Source organism: Aspergillus lucknowensis, assembly GCF_044049455.1.
Source record: "Aspergillus lucknowensis strain CBS 449.75 chromosome Unknown BJX67scaffold_52, whole genome shotgun sequence".
Classification (NCBI taxonomy): Eukaryota; Fungi; Ascomycota; class Eurotiomycetes; order Eurotiales; family Aspergillaceae; genus Aspergillus; species Aspergillus lucknowensis.
In genome coordinates, this window is record NW_027263596.1 from 179,808 (window position 1) to 201,993 (window position 22,186).

A 22,186-nucleotide genomic window follows, 5' to 3' on the forward strand; every position below is an offset into this window, starting at 1 on the left:
CTAAAGGAGTCTAGCTCCGGTCAAACCTTTATCCGAGGACAGGCCGACCGGCGGATCGCGGGCTGAAGTTTTTATCCCGACTCCTCAAGACTTTCAATCAAGGCGAACCTGGAGGCGACGACAAAAAAGCACCCGTGCCCGGTGGCAGCCTATATTAGCCGCTTTCTTCTTGTTTTTCCTTTCTTCACTTCGCCTTTGTATTCTCTACTCTCTTAATCCTGATCAAAATGTCCATCTGGGACTCCTTTAGCGGCCGCAAACAGTCGAAAGGCGCAGATGCTTTCGACTCGACTGCCGCGCCGGATGCCACCTCATTCCTCTCCGAGGTTGCGATCCCCGACCCTTCTAGGCTTCACCCGCTCGCAGGCCTTAATCAAGATGCGCTCGACTACCTTACACTAGAAGACACCGCTCTGGACCAGCTCCCTGGCTCGCAATCCGTTTTACCTTCCCGGGGATGGTCGGACGACCTGTGCTACGGAACCGGAACGACATATCTTGCAGCGCTGACCCTTGGAGGAGCATGGGGGTTGGCCGAAGGCCTGCAGCGAACGCCAGTAACGGCGCCTCCTAAGATTCGCCTGAACGGCGTGTTGAACTCGATCACAAGGAGAGGGCCGTTCCTTGGAAACTCTGCGGGCGTGGTGGCTATGGTGTATAATGGCTTGAATTCATTTGCCGGATATGCGCGGGGGAAGCATGATGCAGCAAACAGTATTGCTGCTGGGGCCGTCAGTGGTATGGTCTTCAAGAGCACTCGCGGCCTGAAGCCCATGCTGATCTCCGGCGGAATTGTGGCTGGCATTGCGGGAACTTGGAGTGTAAGCTCGAGTAAGCCAATACCTGAAGACATCCATTGCTAACCGTATTGTAGGTTATGAAGAAGGTCATTGTCTGAACGTGCACGGCCCAGTCTGCGTCATGATGTCCGACCCCCGACGGCCTCTCGCCCTCGGTTGTTCAACTCCCGAATCCTCATGGACTGCTTGAGTTGAGCAGAGAGGCGCTGCTTAATTTATCTTTCATATCCTCTGCATTAGAATGGCTGCCTTGCCTTTTTTCAGATCTCCTCACTCCGGCGCTCTACGCATCTTTATTCAGCATTGTCCATGGTTTTGGGAACGGGCATGGTCATGGGTTCTGTTCACTTTTCTTGTACATATACCAGTCTCCTGCGTTGTGGTTCTTGCTGGCGAAAACTGTTGCAGGTTTCAGTCTGTCCTACCAAGCGCGTTTAATGTCGTTAGGAGCTACCAAATGGAAACCACTGAAAGTTAGAGATGAACTGACCGTGATGCTTTCAGCGTCAGCTGGATTCGCAGTATCAAGAGTGAGCCCCTGAGGGGAAAGAAACGAACGCTGGGAGCCTCGGGTTTCCTTCCGCGGCAGGCCGGCGCTCGATGGGACATGATCAAGAATTTGAGATGGCTGGCCATCCTAATCAGGCAACTTGATTGCCTCTTCAGGACCAACTATTCAGAGCATTACTGAATGCGGGGAGCGCTAAGCCCAAAGCAGGAGGCAGTTACGTCGGCAGGACGCAAAGCGGGCAAAGAAAGGCCATCAGCTGACCCCGCGTGGTTGAGCCAAATTTTCCTGCTTGAACACCAAGCATCCGCAGACCTGCAGATGCGCTTTGAAGTTGAAATTAAAGTACGCCAGTTCTATTTCTGGCGTAAAATTACTCCGCGCAGATTACGTTGCTGTTTGTGACCGATTTGATTCGGAGATCATTTCTCTCATTACTCGGCCCTAGAAAACCAGCCCCCATCCGCTTCCAACTTCCTTTCTTTGTCATCTCCGTGTCTTCACTATCTCAATCGTCTCCTTTCGGAATCTGTGACTTCTCGATGCTTTGACTCGCGACTACCGTTGTTTAGTTGACTCTTTTCTCGATTATTGGCCTGAGGGCCCTTCAAACTCCAGTGCAACCGCCTGGGATTGACCTGAGGGACCAGCTCCCCGATCTTTCCCGCACGGTCTCGCAAGTATGGCTCTGGCTTCGTTCAATCTCGCCTTAACGATAGAAAGTCATCTAATACAGATGCAGCTTTCTCAGTCGGGACCCATACTCGTTCGATGGTTAACTCAGAACCTTCCCAACCGACCGAGAGGTCACGACCCTGTGCCAATCAACCCGAGTTACACAGGGCTAGCGCAACAACAACCTCGAGCGACAATGAATTTCATCCAAAGTCTCCGGTGAGCCCAGGCCTCGAAAGCTTTGACTCTGCGCCTTTGACGACCGACACACCACCCTCGACGGAGTCGATCCACAATGCTAGCCATAACGAGCACTATATTGCCGCTCACGCTCTGCCCTCGCTTCATTTACGGACCGACTTTTCCAATACTCGTCAGATGAGCCCACATAGGGAAGCGGAGGCATTTGTTCACCATAGTATATCCTCAAACAGTCTTCCGCATCGCACCCCAAGCCTGCGGGGTTTGATGGCTGCACAAAATCATAGTGGGGGCTCCCTATCCCCAGCTTCTATTTTGTCTTCTCCACAACTAATGGCCATGGGAGATATCACCCCTCTACCATCTCCCACAGGCGGTGCGTCGCCATGGAGACTTTCTCCACGTCGCGACTCCCAGTCACTGTCTCGGACTTCCTCGATCGCCTCAAGGACTGGGTCAAGTCTGAGTTTACGACCGAGCGAACCGTCGCAGCTATCGGGACCTTCGGAGCCTCGATCGCGAGGCAAGGCCACTGGAATCACGCCCACTCCAAGCGGTGAAAAACATCTGGATACAGTCACTGCCCCAAAACACGCGCGCAATCGTAGTTTGAGCGAGTACGTCCCCCAAGGTCGAGGCGTCCCTGTTAAACCCCGCCCCGTCGCTGTCTCTGGAACTGGTGCGCTTCAGGGGATCACTTCGTCCTCGAGTACGGACTCAAAGGCCAATAGCCTACATCGGGAGCAATATCTAGCTGTCCATCGTGGAATTGCTTTGCCAACAGTTCGTCCGCCCTCCCCTCCACGGAGCAGTGGATACGGAGTCGGCGATAACCAACCGGTGATTGTCCGGTCGGATGCGCAAGATGCAGAGGAACTATACTCGGTCCGATCCATCCGCACCCAGCAACCTAGACTGTATCGTAAGCTTCACCAACTTGGGCACGGAACGTTCAGTCAAGTCTCTTTGGCTGTGCGCGTGGAGAATGGAGAGAGTGTTGATTCTGGAGACGGTCACCATGATACAGTGCCAGCTACCCAGAAACTCGTTGCGATCAAAATCATCGACCACGGACCAGCAGGGGGCGCGGATGAGGAGCGACTGGAAGTTTCACTCAAACGAGAGGTCGACATTCTAAAGTCCCTCAATCACCCATCATTAGTGCAGCTAAAAGCCTTTGGAAGCGATGAGAAGCGCGCCCTCCTTGTTCTGGATTATTGTCCTGGTGGCGATCTCTTCGAGGTCGTTTCCAACAACACCAGGCCCTTGACTCCGGGGCTCATCCAGCGCATATTCGCCGAGCTAGTTGCGGCCGTGTGTCACTTGCATGAGAATTATGTGGTTCATCGAGATATAAAACTTGAGAGTGAGTGCAGAAGCCTATTGGTGACTGAATTCGCGCTGACCTGGTTGACTGCTTTTAGACGTTCTTGTCAATATCCCGCCTGATGTCCTGCAGAAAAATACCAACTGGCGCACCTATGATCGTGCTGTAGTAACTCTGAGCGATCTAGGTCTCTCTAGAAGAATCCCCGAGCCTCCAGAAAGTCCGCTTTTACGGACTCGGTGTGGCAGTGAGGACTACGCAGCACCCGAGATCCTCATGGGACAGCCATATGATGGGCGCTCCACCGATGGCTGGGCTCTCGGGGTCTTGCTCTACGCTATGATGGAGAGCAGACTTCCATTTGATGCGCTACCCGGAACTCGAGGTGATCCTGCGAAACTTCGAGCCCGGACTCCGCACCGTATCGCACGGTGTGAGTGGTCGTGGTACCGGTATGCCGATAGCGATGGCGAATGGGACCCCGAGAAGGGTAAGGACTTGGAAGGATCCCGAGAATGTGTGGAGTCGCTGTTGAAACGAAGTACAAAGCGAAAGCATCTCAGCGAGATAGCCGGCTTCGAATGGGTGAAGGGTGCGATTGATGTGCCGGGGGGCCTGAAAAGGGGTGATAAAGAAGTCCCCTAGAGCCGGCCTCGTCCGCCTTCTTTACCGTAATTGCTTTTCTTGCTTCGATCTTACTTGCTGTTTGATGTTACGATGTATGATTCCCAGGTTCCGGTTGATGAGAGTTTGGCTAGATCGTGATGTTATACCCATAGAACCTAGCCGTATACTTTGCTGGTGGTTTCTTTTACTGAATAATGGCTATACCGAAAGGTCAGCAATCGACTACTCGTAGGTGGAATCAGCCATTGGACTCACTTTCTCTCCCAAATTTCTCGAGGAGTATCGAGGGTAGTGATGCGAGAAGTCAGGCGAACCGAGCCTCTTACTAAGCTCGGCTGTTGATTGGCCGGCGGGGAGCTTAAGGTTAACTCCGGCACCCCGACTTCGCTGCGGAGAACTTCTCTGTCGTCGGTTTTGGCTTGCGACGGCCAGCATCGCTCAGAACACCGGCCGTTTTTCTGGTCTTCACCCTTATTTAAGCGTTCGGGTGTTGTGCGGTGTCTCTATCCCCCAAACAGATAGCAGTGACCTGGACCGACAACAATGCTTCTCTCACAGACTCGGGGCCGCCTGCCCACTGCTCTGCGGAGCTTGGCCAACCGAGCTCCAATGTATTCTCCCCCTCCCCCGTCCCATTGCACCCTCACATCGTGATGTTTCTATTCATTTACCTTTTCACTAACCGCTACTTCCCATAGTCGCCCTCTTTCAACCACTCTCCCCAGGAAAAAAGCGTCCCCTACCGACGACGAGCCCGTCCTGAACAAGGTCTCCCGCCATGTCACCCAGCCCATCTCCCAGGGTGCCTCGCAGGCCATGCTGTACGCCACTGGCCTTACGGAGGCGGACATGAACAAGGCTCAGGTCGGTATATCGTCCGTCTGGTACAATGGCAACCCTTGTAACATGCACCTTCTGGACCTGAACAATCGTGTTCGCGAGGGAGTCCAGAAGGCCGGCCTCATTGGGTTCCAGTTCAACACCGTTGGTGTCAGCGATGCAATTAGTATGGGCACAGACGGTATGCGTTATTCGCTACAAAGCCGAGACTTGATCGCCGACTCCATTGAGACCGTCATGGGTGGCCAGTGGTATGACGCCAACATCAGTATCCCTGGTTGTGATAAGAACATGCCTGGTGTCTTGATGGCAATGGGACGAGTGAATCGTCCCAGTTTGATGGTGTACGGCGGAACAATCAAGCCTGGCTGCGCGTCAATGCAAGGAAATGCAGACATCGACATTGTCTCCGCCTTCCAAGCTTACGGTCAATACATTAGCGGGCAGATCTCCGAACCCCAGCGTTTCGATATCATCCGCCACGCCTGCCCTGGAGGCGGCGCTTGCGGTGGCATGTACACAGCAAACACGATGGCCACAGCCATAGAAGTAATGGGCATGAGCCTCACGGGCTCTTCCTCCAACCCCGCGGAGTCCCAGGCGAAGTACGACGAGTGTACCCGCGCAGGAGAGGCCATCAAACGACTGCTCGTCGAGGACATCCGCCCCTCAGACATCATGACCCGCCAAGCTTTCGAGAACGCCATGATTGTCGTCAACATCACTGGCGGCTCCACGAACGCTGTCCTCCACCTCATCGCCATCGCCGACTCCGTCGGCATCAAACTTACAATCGACGACTTCCAAGCCGTCTCCGACCGTACACCTTTCCTCGCGGACCTCAAACCTTCCGGCAAATACGTGATGGCAGATCTGCACAACATCGGTGGCACCCCGGCTCTTCTCAAATTCCTACTCAAAGAAGGCGTCATCGACGGGTCTGGCATCACCGTCACCGGCGAAACCCTCGCCAAAAACCTCGAGAACGTCCCCGACTTCCCGGCCGACCAGAAAATCATCCGCCCGTTCTCCGACCCCATCAAGGAAACCGGCCACATCCAGATCCTCCGCGGCTCCCTAGCACCAGGCGGCTGTGTCGGGAAAATCACCGGGAAGGAGGGTACAGTCTTCACCGGCAAGGCCCGCGTCTTTGACCACGAAGACGACTTCATTGCTGCCCTCGAACGTAATGAAATCTCGAAAGACGAGAAAACCGTCGTCGTTATCCGCTATACCGGCCCCAAGGGCGGGCCCGGTATGCCTGGTAAGTTAACCACCCCGTCCCCGCCGTTCCCCCCTTAGCCGTCTCCGTCGCCGCTACTAACTCCCCCGACAACAGAAATGCTCAAACCCTCCTCAGCCCTCATGGGCGCCGGCCTCGGCAACTCCTGCGCCCTAATCACAGACGGCCGCTTCTCCGGCGGCTCCCACGGCTTCCTAATCGGCCACATCGTCCCCGAAGCCGCCGTCGGCGGACCCATCGGCCTCGTCCACAACGGCGACAAGATCACGATCGACGCCGAGAAGCGCGTGCTGGACCTGCACGTCGAAGAGACGGAGCTCGCGGCGCGACGCAAGCAGTGGGAGGCTGATAATGCTGCGGGGAAGCTGCCGCAGACGGGTCTGAGTCTGCGTGGGACGCTCGGGAAGTATGCGCGGAATGTTAAGGATGCGAGCTCTGGGTGTATTACGGATGCGTTGGATTAAATTCTCTGTACTGGGTGAGGGGTACATTGTATACCTTATGAGTTGAGTCTTGTCTGTGATAGCTGGTTTTGGCTTGGTAGGATTTAGAGATCAGAAAAGCGTTTCCTTGTTTCCTTCCTTTCTTCCATCGTCCCCACTGTGGGCTGATTGCTGCTGATTACGGGCGGATCGATCCCTATAGCAGAGTAGGGGATAAGAGGCATGTGTTACTATCTAGAATCTACCGCCAAACCCCATCAACAAAGATATCATGAATCCGATTTTACTCAATAATTATAATCCGACCCGAACTATCACACCTCCGTCCGCCTCCACTCCCGCACAAATTCCTTCTTCTCGCGAACCCCCAAGCCTACCCGCCCCACTCGTCCCAACCTCGCGAGCGAATCTCCGACAGCATCGAGGATGACCTTATCAGCCGGGCTAAGATCAACCTCTAGCTTCTCCGACGTCGACGCCTGCCCACCCTTAGACGCACTTACCTCTTCAAGTATATCAAAGTAATTTGTATCATAAGTTGAATTTTTGACCCGCGCGCTGACACCAGGCTGCCGGCCTCCGGGCAAGACGGCTTCGGCGATCCGCACTCGAATACAATGCGTCGGTCTGCTCAGGAGAGCCCAGAAAAAGTTTGTATAGGAATCCGGTAGTGGGGTCACTACGTCCTCCGGGGAATAGCGCAAAGAGATAGGGAAGATCTTCGCGTCTGGCGCCACGTCTGTTATCGCCGGAGAGAGGGGGAGGATGCCGCGGCCGTTTGTGGTTGTGCATTCGGGGAAGGTGACGATGGGGCGGTTGGGGTATTTGCGCGATAGGGAAGCGAGAGTCGTGGTTTCCGCGTTGCGATGAGGAGAGAGCTCTGGTGGTAAGAAGGCACTGAACATTGCTGTGAGGAGAGAGATCTCCTCTACTTCTCGGGTGGTGGGGTACGAGGCAGTAAAGACGGGGTCAAATACGGCAGCGAGATAGAGTGGGTCGATGGGAGAAGTGAAGGAGGCCGCGATGACGGAGCGAGGACCTGGGAGACGGGACCGTTGCTTCGAAAGAGACCTGCCAATAGGCCGTTAGCACACACTTCCTGACATTCATGTCGTCTGTAGGATTCTGGTCTAAGTAAAACAGGAGACTCACCCCTTCCGCACACCGTCCACTTGAAGATCAACCCACCAAATACCGGGTATCCCGAGTATACACCACAGCGCCGCTTTTTTAACCAACGAGCCGAGGGGGAGCCATTGCAGCACGAGAAAATAGCCCACAAAGGCAAACACAAAGAACGGAAGCCGAATATAGAATAGGAGTCTCCGTATCAAGAGGGGCCAGTCACGCTCCGGTTGCAGTGGGAGGGGAAGGAAAGGAGCGATACCGGTTCCTAAAGGTGGGATGTTAGAGTTGATTTATAGTATTTAGGGCCAATGAGGGTGCACACCTCGGTCGCGAAACTGGGAGAACCTCTCCATGGGGAAGGGAGCGTGAACGAAAGAATAAAAATGTCGACAGAGAGCAGCTAAACGTGGGGAAGCTTGTGCTATATGGTCATTGCAAGAGACAGTGAAATGGATGTGGGTGGGTAGAAGTAATAAGTATTGCCACAAGAGCAGCGTAAGAGGAAGGTTCGATGAAGTAAGTGCCGAATAAACTCTCGTCCCTCAAGTTGTCGACGGGTTTCAACTCCCTGAATTGTGTCTTGGACGAGGTGAGGAAAGGAAAGCACAACTCAGCTCGTCGTCCATTTATGATTTCATTCCCTGACATGTGAGTTGCGGCCTTGGTGCCTGAGGCAATAACATACCATGCCTCATCGTCTGCTGCAAAGAACACTTGACACTCCTATTCTATATACGCTCTCTCTATATATACAATGCTAGCCAGGAGTCCGTCATATATGTACAAATGCCGTTATATCTGCAAGTGTCGCGCGGGTTCAATCCGCGTGATCTTCAGGTTTATCCGCAGGGGGAGGCAGCCTGAACGCCCAGATGGCCACCCCAACAAAGCAGAATGCCGTGGATGTCATCATCCACGCAAGGCCGATCCATGGCCCTCCTAATTCAAGGCCCAATTGGAAGACCGTCGTGATGGATAAACTGGCAATAACGTTGCCAATAGCTTGTAAACCCTCGATAACGGTAAACAACCGCGCGGTTTCATCGCGCCTCACCAGCGTCGTGATCAATGACCGCGTCAGATAGACAAATCCAGAGCCCAATGTTTGTATAATCAAACTGGGGATGAGCATCCCGATGGAAGTTGATAATCCGATGCCCAGCGTGCCTGCCACGAGGAACATGAGACTTGCTCGGGCAAGCTGGAGGTCTTTCTGGTCTGATTTCATGCGCCGCAGCATGCGCTTGGAGATGGCGGGAATGATCAGAAGAAAAAGGGGGATTGTTAAAGCTGGTTTAAATGAGATGAGGAGGTTCGCTTGGGCTAAGGTCCAGCTGTATCGTGCAGAGATGTACTGAACCAAAAACCAGGAAGAGCCGCGGCTAAGGCGATAGACCAAAAAAGCCGTGAGAAGGAGAAGGACGCGCTTCGCGCGAAAGATGAAGCCATACGGGGTTATGGTTGACCGAATCGTGGAAGCGAGTGAAGCGAACGACCTGTGTTTCGTCTTCACGGCGAAGGGAATATTCTCCCCTAGATCGTCCTCGGTATCGTCCATTGGATCTGCTCTAAACTTTTCGGACGAAATCCTATGGTCATCGTTCGTGGATGATAGTCGATCGAGTTCCATCTCGGATGCCTTTCCAAAGGACCCGGGTACAACCGCATCTCTCGTCTCCGGCAGGAACAAGGCCAGGAAAACACCCACGCCAACAACACTCCATCCAATGAGTAAAGGAATCCAGGGGTTCAAAACCATTAGGTATGAACTTGCAGCACTGGAAATAAAGTCGGCGCCCATGCTTGCGACGCCGAATCGAAAGAACATCAACGCCCTGGGCATTTGGTTAGTTTCGAACATGTGGAAACAAAGGGATTACTCACCTCTCTTCTTCCGTCGTCACATCTGCCATCATAGTATAGATAATAGCAAGAGTAACGACGGGCCCTCCCCCAAACACAAAAGTCAAGCAAGACGCCCACACAGCCCGAAGGGGAAAGATATCAGAGAACCACATCACAATGAACATAATAATGCAATTAAGGATAAACCCCGGAATGCCAAAGCAAAGCGCCCACTTCCGGCCGAATCGATCTGCCAGCAGACCGTAAGGGGCGGCCAGGAAAACACCTGAGCACAAACATTAGCCAAATCCTCCGACAGTACCATGTATCGCGAAATCTGGAGGTTACACACTTATAACTCCTTCGAAGAACTCCATGTACCCTTTCACGGCTGCAACCTCGCTCTGCACTTCCTTCCCCTTGCACAATTCCTCAGCAACCTGGCCGTCAGACCCGATTTTGGCTGGGTCAAATTGCGCATAGTGTTCGCGACAAGCAATCGACTCGTAAATGCGGGTCATCGGTCCCCCGGCCATTACGAACCCGACTTCAACTGCGAGGACCATGGTGAAGAGTGTGATCATGAGCCGAGACCGGATAGCGCCGTTGATAACCACACGTTCCTCTTCCTTTCGCCTGTCGAAGGAGGGACGTTCGTTGTCATGCTGCGAGAGGAACGGGACATCCTCGCTGTCGCGCGGATCCTGGTGCTGGAATTCAGGGGGCATTATGTCGTTTCCATTTACAGTCACTTGCGGGAATATGATGGGTATCAGCAATGTATATATAGAAAGACAAATTCACCCTCTCTCTGAGATGAGGAGAGAGACGACAGGCAGACGCATTCCCGGGGGTGGGTGGAAGGTTGGTGAGCAGCTGAGATCCAGGGGGCCTGAAGCTTGTTGGCTGAGCTGGCAACTCGAACTCCCGGCTCTCTCTGCTATTTCAACTTCCAACATGGAGCTTTGTGGATTGAGATTCTTGACACGGTTAAACTGTATAGATGGAATTACTCCATGTTATTGCTCGCTGAATGCTTTTCTCTCAATTCAAGGTGTTTTGTCAAGTCTTTGATCAAAGGTTATGCATGCTTCGTCACACTCGTCCAAGATTGCCCAGGTTGATGATCGACGCTAATCTAGTCCAAGATAGGTATGGCATGAACATTGCAGGTGCCGTGCTCTCCTATTTATACCGCATCACGTGTAGCACGTGATGATATCACGGGATCTGTACTTCTGGCTTCTTGCATGCAGTCAAGTCTGAAACTCGCCTGAGCTGTCCAGAAATGTATGCAGAGCAAGGCCTGCATCTCTTTTCAGGTTTTCATGTTTCGACTTTCGCTCTCGGAACGAGTAATCCAAGACCTTGAATGGGACGATTCATCATCCCTTCCCCCATTTGGGAGCAATATCACACCGGTCTTAGCTCGAAACCCCCTAGCAGAAGTCAACGACGCCTTCGCCACCCTTGTGCGTCTCTCGACAAAGTATCGGCGCTCTCCTCACCGCATCCCTTCGTGCATCCCAACGACAGCCCGATCGATGTCAACTCTCTCGGCGGCGTCGTTTGTCCTCAAAAGATTCATCGAATTGAATAGTCTGTGCCAACACAGAGCCGCTCATGCTGACACCTCAGCAGAGAAAATGTTCACCTGTCCAGGCACCAAGGACCTCATGCAGGTCCAGAAAACGGAAGGGTTTTGTATGGTTGCTGACTTGGTCATTACCCCTGAGTGAAAATGTTCAAACTTGACTTTGTTTCTTGCCCAGTCAGACCACAATTTGCTTTTTCAGGACAAGGCTCCAATGAACATTGTTCTCGCGAACTGGAGCCCAATCACTCCAAGGTTTTCGATGAGACGTGTCGACTGCAGCTGGCAACAAGTGGGCTCCAACGACAGGTGGCGTGCGGTGCCAGCGTGGGCCTGAATGTCGTCGATCGTTGGCCAGTGCTGTTGGCCAAGATCACGTCGCCTTTGGGGTCAAGTGCAGGGACTCGTCAAGCCAACAATCTCGAGTCACATTTTTCTCTGCATCGGCGCGGTTCACGCAGATAAACCGATAATAATCTCTGTACTGATGCCTTGGAGCCGTCTCGCCCGTCGGAGATCGTCTGTCTCTTTTGTGTCACTGCTTTCGCTCGGCCTCCTGACTCGTTTCGTCACAGCTCCCTGTTTGATCCATGAAGAGCAGAGTTGGTTCTCGATGGAGTGTTCAGAGGTTCCAGCACATCGGGCCAATGCCGCATCTTGTCTTCTTGAATGGGTATCACGAAGAAGGCAAGAAGGTCCGTCCGATACCTGCACACATTGCGGGGGCCTTCCTTTCTGTGTGATTGGCACTTGCGACTGGCCCTGGCACCCAACTTTGATCCAATCACCTTCACTTCTGATGGGCGATGTACGACACTGGCCTCGTTGGATTTGTGTCTCCCTCTTTCGCATGTCTTTACCTTTTGGATCGACAAGCCCTCCGGGTGGGTAATCCTGCACCCTCCATGCGTCGAGTCTATTTCTCATCTGAATCCACTGGGTCCAGAGGTGAGCTCTTATCAGGGCAAGCTCCTTGAGCCCAACAATTCAAATCCTGGAATCTTTCGCCTTCGAGCCTGCTGCCAAATATGTACTTACCGCATGCCAAATCTCATTCCCTGTTCTCTTCCACTTTCCTCACGTTTGCCTCCTTTCGTTAGCACATGCGCCTATCTACATACAGGGCGCGTACGACGCTGCAAGTATCCTTCTGAGTCCCTCCAGACGCCACGTTTTTTGCGCTCTGCAGCGCATCGCCGTACTATTGATTAACCGCACCCGTGTTTTGGATAAGTACATGTCCGCGCGAGAGGTTATGGGAATGGGTATCTGAAGAAGAGCTCATCGCGGCATTCGAAACTAAGATCATATCCTACGGCCAGCCTACGATTATTTGTGAGACCTGCACTTCCGGGACCGCGCAGCATGAGGGTGCATTCCCATCTTGTGTTGATCGCCTACTTATTCCCCGTATTGCTTGCGCTTGTGGTCCGGATCCCTGAGATTGACCGTCTTGAAAACCGCGCCCTCCTTGCGCGGGAGACTGACTCGAGTACAACTAAGGCTTCTCATGATGCGACGCCTACAAACGCAACCAGTATCGCAACATCGGCAGGGAATTCGACCACAACTACGACATCTGCTACTACAGTACCGTTACTGAATGCGTCAGCGACAGATGAGGGTGAGTGAGAACGGATGCTCCCTTCGCCGCTAATGCTCTTACCCTGCTGATAATCCACTCAGACGACAATGGAGCAAACTCAACTGCACCGGGGAGCTTGCCACTCCAACCGGTGGTGACACCTGCCCTCGGGGTGGGCGGCTTCATCTTACTCGTCACTGGTGCGGTTCTTGCACTGATCGGAGTACGGAATCTATGGTAATCACCTTTTGCCTTGCGCTTCCCGTTGGGTCGCTGTACTAACTACACATCCAGGATTCAAGTTTTCCTATCTTCCGCTTACCTGACTAGCTTGGGAGTAACGGTAAGAGACTTTGCTACGTGGTTAGAGTGGAAGATTCTCACGGTTCTATTCCTCACTAGGTTCTTATCGTCTATGTAATGAATCCTCCCGTTCGAATCGCAATACAAGGAGCCTATCTCGTGGCGATCTTTTTCACCGGGATCACATTCGGCGCGCTCGCAATTGTGTTCAAAGAGCTGTCTGAAGGGCTGGGATGTCTGCTTGGGGGCTTTTGTACGAGCATGTGGCTGCTTTCTACAAGGCCAGGCGGCCTTCTCACAGAGACGGATGCCAAAACCGGGTTCATCGGAGCGATTTCCGTGGGATTCTACGCGATTTCCTTCAGCCGTTACACACGCCCTTACGGTTTAATCGTCTCAACATCAATGTCGGGAGGGACAGCCGTAAGTTTGGGGATTGATTTTTATAGTAAGGCCGGCCTGAAGGAATTCTGGCTATACATTTGGGGTAAGTGAATTCAAATGGCTGTAAAATACGCGGCTAACAAGGGGCTAGCATTGAATGATGACGTCTTTCCTCTTGGAACGAACACCTACCCTGTAACTCGCTACATCAAGGTTGAGCTTGCTGTCACAGTAATAGTGGCTATCATGGGCGTGATATCGCAATTACGCCTATGGAAAATGGTCCGAGATCGAAGGGCGAAAGAAGAACATAAACGCCAAGAACAACAGAAACGGAAAGATGAAGCTGAGGCTGAAGCAGTGAAAAGACTGGAAGAGGATAACGTGAAAGAGCGAATTGAATGGGAGGCTAAGTATGGCGATCCTGCAACCGATTCAAGCTCTTGGAGTAGTCCGGAACTCGCAGCCGCTTCCCAAATATGCTCTGCAGACGGGGGAGAAGCCTTGAGAAAGGTTGAAGCTCCGGAGGAGGAAAGTATTTCCGACTCAGTAGTTTCGTACCGTTGCTCTGATTGCAGAGCCCGAGGGAATGATGATGCTGATTCAGATGGCAGCGGAAGCACCAGGCGCTACCAAGCGCAGCAGGAAGACGGCAAGGACGAGCACGAGAGGAGTATATGCGCAACGCCGACGCTCGGGGACCAGGATAGCATCAGCCCCAAAGCATTCCGCGGCACTGAGACAGCAGAAGACAGAAGCTCTGGTATGACGGCGACGGTTGGCTCCGAAACAGGGTCAGTATACTCAAAGCGACTGTCTACAACGCTTTCGCGCAAAGAATACGTGGGAAACAGCAGCAGACATATGCCCGTGCCACAAGAAACTCTGATGGCTCATGATGACATTGCTTCCTCCACCCAAGGTGTTATCGACGATTTCAATGATATCAACTCGGACCGCAACACTATTGCCGCGCAGAGCCACTACCAGGCAATGTTGGACGAGGAACAACCCATGGAGGCTGAGGAGACAAATCCAAACAATGATTGCCCGCAATCAACTACTGGTGCTGCAGAGCAACCAGCCCACGCCTCCGAAAGCCAGGCGAATGCAATAAGTCCAGAAACGTCGGTCCATGCGGAACCCAAACGACTTCAGGAGTCTGTCGGCAAGGAGATGTCTGCTGGGGAGTCTATATCAAACAAGACTGAATGCGAGGGAGAGGCCCGCGGTACGGAACTAGGCTCCCAACATGGTGAAGCCGAGGAATTCCCATCCAAATGCGAAAACAGCTTTCTACAGAGCTCTGCAAGGGTGCCGACGAGCCCGGAAAACGATGTTAGAGGCGAGATTGGGAGACAGGCGGAAACTGCCAAGGGTGATACACAATCGCCACAAGGCAAGAACATCCCCAGTGTATGTGGTGAGAAAGTAGCAGCGGAAAATGGCCCGATGGGGAAGCGCCAGCCGCGGGAGCTGGAGGGAAAGGAGAAGACTGAGGAGGACTCGGAGCCAGAGAGGGTATCCGCAACATACCATTCAGCCGAGAAGTCCTCAAAAGAGCATAATATACCTTTGGTGCCACGGAACCCGGAGAAGCACGAGACCAACCCTCCGAGCGAAGCCCCATTCAAGCAGAAGGAAGAGGAGCCGAGACGACTTGATGCAGAGACAGTGCAGCAGCTTCCAAAACATATGTCCAGAATCGTTCAGACCTACCGCATGAATGAGTGGGCGAAGCATCTAGCCAATGCCGATATCCCCGAACTGGAACCAATCCAGCCCTTTGAAGATGAACGGCCAGAGTGCCTGGTCGACGAAGAAGAGGCTGCCGCTCCAGTCAAAGTGACGGAACTCATGCAAACACCCCTGAATGCGCAACCTCCAGCGGTTGAGTCTCGGGTTCTTTCCGCAAGGGACGCAAACGAAACCTGTCCGCATGACCCTTGTACTAGTTCACAGAAAAAGCAGAGGCGATCTAAGTTACCTCGGCCGCTCTCTAGGTTGTTGGTTGGTTCGGGGCAGAACTCTCCCTATCATTTCCCCCCTGCAGTGCAACCACAACTAGGTAGTATTGCCACTTCCTCTTCGATCACGCTACTATCGAACGTTTCGGCGGCGGATCCGCGCCGAGAGGACAGCGGGAGGTCGAAAGCGAAATGGAAAGGTCCTCCGCCGCTTATCGCCGTGCGCGAGGATATGATGCGAAACCGGCTATCTTCTCTCTCCCTCCCAACTGATGCATACGTGCGACAAAGTCCAGGTTATTCGCCCACCGAGTTCTCGCCCCGACACTCGTCCACGTTCACGATAGCGGAAGAGGACGACGACGATATACCTCTGTCTCAGCGCCGTACAATGCTCCACCACCAAGCTCCTCCGAATGCATTTCCGGCCAGCGCCCACCCCCCGCCGCCGAGGTGGAGCCACAGTGGTGTACCGTCAAGAGCCAACTCTCCGGCGGTTCTAGCGGCATGGCGTGAGTCGGTCCGAGAAGATCTCAGGGAGCGGAGCGATCCGCTGAAACTCACCACCCGTTCAACAGTTGCCACTGCGCCCAGTGAGCGCAGCGCGTCGCCGTTCGGGCAATTGGGACAGCGCAACGCCTCGTCAAGCAGCATCGGAGACAAGATCGCTGACGGGATGCAGCGAGGCGACATGAGCGAATTGCATCGAGAGGCCTTGCGGCGGATGCAAGCGAAGGCCAATCGAAGCGTCAACCGGGTGAGATGATGGGTGATTGGCCACGACTGTCCAAGAGTTGTTTCATTTTGTGACGATGTTAGTGATGCATGTAGCCCCTATTACTCCATGTTTGTTTTGTATAGTGTCGATCCCTGGACGGGAGAAAAGTACTGAGCGGAGAAGAGATGAAGTCATGAAGGATTCGTAAACGCACCAGCAAAGCCTTGTGCAGGTCGGTCTTAATTTCGGGCGATCGATCTGCATCTCTCAGCGACCTTGTGAGAGTGAAGTCGTCATGTCAGACAGGAGTCCAGTGCTTTGGAGCGCTCAGCGAGTCTCCCTCTTGAAAGACGGCCGAGATTGGGAAGGTTGGATCCTTACTTGGAGCTATTAATACGCTTTCTATTTATTAATCGCTGGCGAGCCCGGTGCTTCCCGGAAGGCTGGAGCTGGGATGAAGAGACTTAAATATTATTTTTCAAGTCCTTCTTCTTCTTCTTTCGTCTGTTCCTGTGACTCTTTGATTTCGTTCCCATTCGGTCTCTCGTTCAAGCTTCTCTTGTTCGCTCCTGCGTTGTCCTGCTGCACAGAGCCGAATCGATGCATCCAATTGACCTCCTCTGCCAACTCGCAGTCAATTCTCTTTCAAAGTCATCAATCTGCCGCTGGACAGTCTCTCCTCTCAGATTAACTGCCCGAAACCAATAAATTTTTCTGTGGATGTCGAGCTCAGACCATTCTTTGTCCATTGCAGCCAGTGCACCCCTTTTCCTCCACTCTCGGCCAATCACAGCGCCCCCTGGCCCTCTCCTCTTCGCTCTCCTCTCCCGCTCCCTCCAGCTCGGTCTTCGCCTCTGCAATTCCGCTCCTTCACCACGGCTTCCCCTCCTTCCTCTTCGCTCCTCTCCTCTTTCGCCTCTCGCTCCCTCTCTCCACCGAAAACGGCGCCTTCGACTCCCGCCCGCGATCGCCCTCTCATATCACCGCCCCAGATTCAAGAGCCGCCTCCTGCGCTTCCTCCCCCGCGCACCACCGTCCACCGCCATCAGTCCACAGCCCTGCCACCATTCGAACCATTGGAGATCGAAACACCTCCTGTTCGAGCTCGAGCCTCGCGCCTACGAAAACCTTCCTGGGCGACGCCGAAGATCCTGCGACCCCCCGCCGTCCGGCTTGCTAATCCCGTCAACTACGTTCCTCGCAACACTCCCATCACAGTACCTCACCCGTCCCAGGTTTCTAACGAGAATCTCCCGCTCGAGTCTCACCGCGACGCATACCCCCTTCTCTCGATCCCAGAGCGGCGTCGCAGCCGGCTGACGCCGTCTCCAAACAGCCTGGTGGTAGAGCACAGCCAGTACGAGTCGGAGAGCGGCCGGTCTAGCATTGCGGTGCCTCGAGCGCAGAGACAGAGCGGCGCATTTGAGGACATCCCACTAGATATGGAGAACACGGCCGGTCCAGAAGCGGACCGCCCGCGTCATGTGCAATCACAGCATTCCCTTCGGTCACAGTCGCAAATAGCGTCGATCCCTTCGAATCCCGGTGGCCCGAGCGGGGAGCCTGATGTTGCTGAGGAGTTGGCATGGGGTCCGGCCCATCCTTGCTTTCCACATATCAACCCACATGTGCCGCTCGGGTCGGACGAGTACCTGACCACACGCATTATTCGGATCAAGCGAGATTGGATGGACAAGGGCGATCTTGCGCCCACGTTTTCCAATCTGTATCCGGAGATTCTCGACCCGTTACTGCCTGAACAGGAGTTCCGGAGGGTGATCGCGACGATAAATGAGGAGCTTACGAGCGCCTTCAACCCCTATAGCTTCCGTAACTGGCTGGACGGAGTGCTCGGGTTGGTCACTGGCTGGATTTGGGAGGATCTAGGAGCGCCGGCAATCAAGGGCCATCTCAAGCGCGTAGAGGACTGGTTGGAGAAGTGGAACCGGGAGGTTGGTGCAAAGGACGGGGTGCGTATCTGGAGCTTGCGGCGGACAGCGTACATGTCGCTGGACATCCAGATTCCTGATCCGAAGGTCGGCATCGTGCCGAGCGAGGGGAACCGCTCTCGCCCTGGCACGGGGCCGGACAGTCGCGGATGAGATGATGCGCTTATACCCTCATATTAGTTTTCGACTCTGTGCATTAGCGGCTTTGGGTTCTTCTTCCTTCCCCATCTCAGTCTCAACCGATGAGATGATGTCTATATCAGTGATACCAACTCAACCACATAATCTCGATATTTGTGTACATTCAAGAATTTAATTAGCTCAGCTTTTTTGTAGAGGTAAATCATAATTTTCTATACATCATCTAGATTTACAGCAGTGGACCAGGAGCTGCGCGGAGCTCCGTCGATCGCGGGAACTTCTCCTGGCGCAACAGCTCAGCTTGAAGCCACCTCGTCCCTCACCCAACACTTACCCCCCCCAACACACTCACTCCCACACGCCTCACAAACGCACAATGCTCTCCGGGATCCTCATCTTCAACCAAAAGGGCGAAAACCTCATCTTCCGCGCCTTCCGCAATGACTGCCGCCCGCGACTCGCAGACATTTTCCGCATCCAGGTCATCTCCAACCCCCAGGTCCGCTCGCCCATCCTCACCCTCGGCTCGACGACGTTCAGCCACGTCAAGCACGAGAATATCTACCTTGTTGCCGTGACGAAGAGCAATGCGAATGCGGCGCTCATCTTCGAGTTCCTGTACCGGCTTGTGTTGCTGGGGAAGAGCTATTTTGGGAAGTTCGATGAGGAAGCCGTGAAGAATAATTTCGTGCTGATTTATGAGCTTTTGGATGGTATTTCATTCCTCTTTTCTCTCCTAAATAGACTGGACTGCGAGTTCTGATCAATTTCCTAATCCTAGAGATCCTCGACTTCGGATACCCACAAAACACCGAAACAGACACACTGAAGATGTACATCACAACCGAGGGCGTGAAATCCGCAATAGCAAACAACCCGACCGACTCGAGCCGGATAACCCAACAGGCAACAGGTGCCCTCTCCTGGCGCCGTGCCGACGTGAAATACCGCAAGAACGAGGCCTTTGTCGACGTAATCGAGGACGTGAACCTCCTCATGTCCGCAACGGGGACGGTCCTCCGCGCAGACGTAAACGGCCAAATCGTCATGCGTGCCTATCTCTCTGGAACCCCAGAGTGCAAATTCGGACTCAACGATCGCCTTCTCCTCGATAACGACGCCGCCGGCCCCGGCGGTAGTACCCGCGGCGGCTCATTAGGAGGGGGAGAAAACAAAATGGGCGTGGGAAGCGCGAAGACCCGCGCCGCAGCGGGGTCCGTAACGCTCGAAGACTGCCAATTCCACCAATGCGTGAAACTCGGCCGCTTCGACGCAGACCGGATCATCTCGTTCGTCCCGCCGGACGGCGAATTCGAGCTCATGCGCTACCGCGCCACAGAGAACGTGAACCTCCCCTTCAAGGTGCACCCGATCGTCCGCGAGATCGGCACCACAAAGGTCGAGTACAGCGTCGCCATCAAGGCAAACTACTCGTCCAAGCTCTTCGCGACAAACGTCATCATCCGCATCCCGACCCCGCTCAACACGGCAAAGACGACCGAGCGCACCTCGCAGGGCCGCGCGAAGTACGAGCCCGAACACAATAATATCGTCTGGAAGATTGCCCGGTTCTCCGGCGGGAGTGAGTACGTCCTCACGGCGGAGGCGGCGTTAACGAGCATGACGAACCAGAAGGCTTGGAGTCGGCCGCCGCTGAGTCTGAGTTTCTCCCTGCTCATGTTTACGAGTTCCGGGTTGCTGGTGCGGTATCTGAAGGTGTTCGAGAAGAACAATTACAGCAGCGTGAAGTGGGTGCGGTATATGACGAGGGCAGGGAGTTATGAGATTCGGTATGTCCCCGGCCTCTTCAAGGCCCTTCTGTTTCTGTCTCTCCTCGAACTTGCTAACTTGACATAGATTCTAATCAATCACGTACACCGTCACAAAGAGAGAAAAGACTGGTCCAGTCCAGTCTGGCAATGACACCCATTTTCTACTTGTTTATCCACTACTTATCTTGCTGGTTGTTGAGCTCGGTGTTCGGTGTTCGGCGTTGATAGTCAGTCAGTTAGTTAGTTAGCCACATATCCATACGTGACACAGGTCATAGCACTGGTACCCTACCTATGCAACTCCATTATATTCAAATTATAGCGCATTCCCCCCAATGCAGAAAATATCCTCCAGCATGTCTGACACAACTTCAGCCACAAGATGTCCAAGAAATTGGTCCCGGTTCCGATTCTGGTTCTTCCCCAGAGAATTGAAGTTACGGGATCGATACCCAGCCCTGGCAATCAGCAATGGAGTGAAATATACGGAGAATAGATTCAGTCGCTGACTAGTGACTAGGAGTGCAGTACAGCATATCGCAATATAGTAGCAAGCTCGACAGCCAGATATATCACTAGAATATAGGAAGCACTCGAGTAGAGAGAAGGCCACCGATTTACACAAGGGAATGGAAATGATACAACAGACCCAACTATATAACCCAGGAGGAAAGTAGATGCAAGATGGATTGAAGGAATGAATGTGTGAGTGGTAAGAAGGTAGATAGATATATAGATAGATAATAACACAGGCCAGCGTGAGGAGAAGGAAAGGAAAGGGAAAAAAAGAGGGCCACAGGCACAGAGATATATAAAGTACAGATTAGATAGGTAGGTAAAGATGGCCAGGAGCATCGTGCTCAGATGGAGAAGTAAAAAAAGTAGACAAAAGAGATGGTAGTGATACAAATTGTCGAGGTGATATGCACAGGTATAAATATAGCAGTAAAGGATGGGTATTCAGCGCCAGAAACTCCGGTATAGATGATGATAAGTGGGAAAATTCACATCCAGTCTTTATGAATGCGGCTGCGGACCATACGTCTCCCCCGTCGTAGGCCCACATTGCCCTCCCCAACAAGGGCCTGCCACCGTTGGCCAACGCTCGCGTGGTCTTTGCCCATGCGCCGCGCGCACTCGTCCCAGTCACGCTTGGAGAGCTGAAACTTTTCTAGCACCATCTCGACCAGGCGCTGGTCATCGTCTGCTGACCAGGACATGTCATCCGTGGGTGGAGCCAGTTCGACCGACTCCTCGATTGAGGGGAGTGGTGCGTCTGGGTCGAATTGTGGTGGATTGGCGCCGTTTTGGCGTCGTCTTTCTGGTGACGGAGGAGATTTTGTGATGGGTGGCGAATGGAGAGAGTAGAAGTCTGTTTGGGAGAGGCCGAGAGGGAGATCGTAAGGTAGGTGGCGGCGACGTTTGGGGGTTGAGGGATTTGAGTAGGAGTTCATGTCGTAGGGCATCGGTGTAGTATCAGGATCAAGTTCCATCTCGACATCTTCTTCGTAGGTGCTGCGCCTTCGTTTGTTCGGACCACGAGAGGGTCTCGGCGACAGAGGCTTTGAAGAACATCGTTTCGGAGAGGTCCTGCGTTTTCGCGAAGAGGTGACGGGTGGTGGAGGTGTTGGGCGGATATCCAGAGGGCTTTGGAGACGAGCTGATCTCGCGCGTCGCGGAGACGGCGCTGGAGAGCCGTTTAGGAGTGACTGGAGTGCGCGACAGGTCCCGAGTAGACCGTTGCCTGGGAGGCCGCTGTCGTCGTTGGAGGGGGGTGGCGTCGAAAACAAGCGCATAGGAGTGAAGCGCGACGACCGTCGCAGGTCGCAGGAAAGCGCAGACGGGAGCAACATGTTGCGCGGCTGCGACTAGGGCGACGGAGGGGGTATTGTTGAGAAATGGAAGCGAGCGAAGTGGTGGAGGGGTGGTTGTGCGATTGCGCAGGCAGGCGCTCGTTTGCGCCGGAAGGGCTCCCGAGGCGCGGGGAGCGAGAGACGGATGTATAAATACGTGTGGGTGGTGTTTCAAGACGGGCGCTTTCGAATAGATGAGGTCCGAGAGATGCGACGGGGCGTTAGGGACGGTGGTGGATGGAAAAGCGATGAAACGAGAGACGGTGTTTGGGAGGGAACGGGG

At 53.7% G+C, this 22,186-nt stretch overlaps 10 protein-coding genes across 10 annotated transcripts; 7 read left to right on the forward strand and 3 right to left on the reverse strand.

Annotated features, from left to right (window-relative positions):
- The first annotated feature begins 96 nt into the window (after positions 1-96).
- On the forward strand, positions 97-1,285 carry BJX67DRAFT_363951 (protein transporter TIM23). Its single transcript, XM_071030134.1, has 2 exons — positions 97-821; positions 875-1,285. Exons 1-2 carry the CDS (start codon positions 228-230, stop codon positions 896-898), a joined length of 618 nt encoding a protein of 205 aa, XP_070882415.1. The 5' UTR covers positions 97-227; the 3' UTR covers positions 899-1,285.
- Positions 1,286-1,584: 299 nt separating this feature from the next.
- Positions 1,585-4,394, forward strand: BJX67DRAFT_363955 (putative protein kinase). Its single transcript, XM_071030135.1, has 3 exons — positions 1,585-1,988; positions 2,051-3,550; positions 3,609-4,394. Exons 2-3 carry the CDS (start codon positions 2,080-2,082, stop codon positions 4,154-4,156), a joined length of 2,019 nt encoding a protein of 672 aa, XP_070882416.1. The 5' UTR covers positions 1,585-1,988; positions 2,051-2,079; the 3' UTR covers positions 4,157-4,394.
- A 162-nt stretch (positions 4,395-4,556) lies between these two features.
- On the forward strand, positions 4,557-6,832 carry ilv3 (dihydroxy-acid dehydratase ILV3). Its single transcript, XM_071026360.1, has 3 exons — positions 4,557-4,749; positions 4,837-6,242; positions 6,318-6,832. The coding sequence occupies exons 1-3, from the start codon at positions 4,682-4,684 to the stop codon at positions 6,683-6,685; spliced, it is 1,842 nt and encodes a 613-aa protein (XP_070882417.1). The 5' UTR covers positions 4,557-4,681; the 3' UTR covers positions 6,686-6,832.
- Positions 6,833-6,845: 13 nt separating this feature from the next.
- Positions 6,846-8,377, reverse strand: BJX67DRAFT_262039 (lysophosphatidic acid acyltransferase LOA1). The gene is made up of 3 exons (XM_071026359.1): positions 8,115-8,377; positions 7,817-8,057; positions 6,846-7,735 (listed from the first exon to the last, which is right to left on the reverse strand). The coding sequence occupies exons 1-3, from the start codon at positions 8,143-8,145 to the stop codon at positions 6,979-6,981; spliced, it is 1,029 nt and encodes a 342-aa protein (XP_070882418.1). The 5' UTR covers positions 8,146-8,377; the 3' UTR covers positions 6,846-6,978.
- A 111-nt stretch (positions 8,378-8,488) lies between these two features.
- On the reverse strand, positions 8,489-10,864 carry BJX67DRAFT_363960 (putative MFS transporter). The gene is made up of 3 exons (XM_071030136.1): positions 9,990-10,864; positions 9,677-9,923; positions 8,489-9,627 (listed from the first exon to the last, which is right to left on the reverse strand). The coding sequence occupies exons 1-3, from the start codon at positions 10,363-10,365 to the stop codon at positions 8,610-8,612; spliced, it is 1,641 nt and encodes a 546-aa protein (XP_070882419.1). The 5' UTR covers positions 10,366-10,864; the 3' UTR covers positions 8,489-8,609.
- Positions 10,865-11,472: 608 nt separating this feature from the next.
- BJX67DRAFT_262088 (uncharacterized protein) lies at positions 11,473-12,360 on the forward strand. Its single transcript, XM_071026361.1, has one exon. It carries the CDS (start codon positions 11,569-11,571, stop codon positions 12,121-12,123), a length of 555 nt encoding a protein of 184 aa, XP_070882420.1. The 5' UTR covers positions 11,473-11,568; the 3' UTR covers positions 12,124-12,360.
- BJX67DRAFT_262096 (TMEM198/TM7SF3 family protein) lies at positions 12,361-16,439 on the forward strand. The gene is made up of 5 exons (XM_071026362.1): positions 12,361-12,855; positions 12,918-13,053; positions 13,111-13,159; positions 13,219-13,606; positions 13,655-16,439. The coding sequence occupies exons 1-5, from the start codon at positions 12,597-12,599 to the stop codon at positions 16,234-16,236; spliced, it is 3,414 nt and encodes a 1,137-aa protein (XP_070882421.1). The 5' UTR covers positions 12,361-12,596; the 3' UTR covers positions 16,237-16,439.
- Positions 16,440-16,483: 44 nt separating this feature from the next.
- BJX67DRAFT_390659 (ERF4 family protein) lies at positions 16,484-18,475 on the forward strand (the record flags this gene model as incomplete). The annotated part of the gene is made up of 2 exons (XM_071034663.1): positions 16,484-16,556; positions 17,029-18,475. 2 exons carry the CDS (start codon positions 16,484-16,486, stop codon positions 18,288-18,290), a joined length of 1,335 nt encoding a protein of 444 aa, XP_070882422.1. The 3' UTR covers positions 18,291-18,475.
- A 109-nt stretch (positions 18,476-18,584) lies between these two features.
- On the forward strand, positions 18,585-20,401 carry BJX67DRAFT_363968 (AP-2 complex subunit mu). The gene is made up of 3 exons (XM_071030137.1): positions 18,585-18,991; positions 19,060-20,068; positions 20,136-20,401. Exons 1-3 carry the CDS (start codon positions 18,655-18,657, stop codon positions 20,140-20,142), a joined length of 1,353 nt encoding a protein of 450 aa, XP_070882423.1. The 5' UTR covers positions 18,585-18,654; the 3' UTR covers positions 20,143-20,401.
- On the reverse strand, positions 20,402-22,186 carry BJX67DRAFT_363969 (uncharacterized protein). Its single transcript, XM_071030138.1, has one exon. It carries the CDS (start codon positions 21,901-21,903, stop codon positions 21,055-21,057), a length of 849 nt encoding a protein of 282 aa, XP_070882424.1. The 5' UTR covers positions 21,904-22,186; the 3' UTR covers positions 20,402-21,054.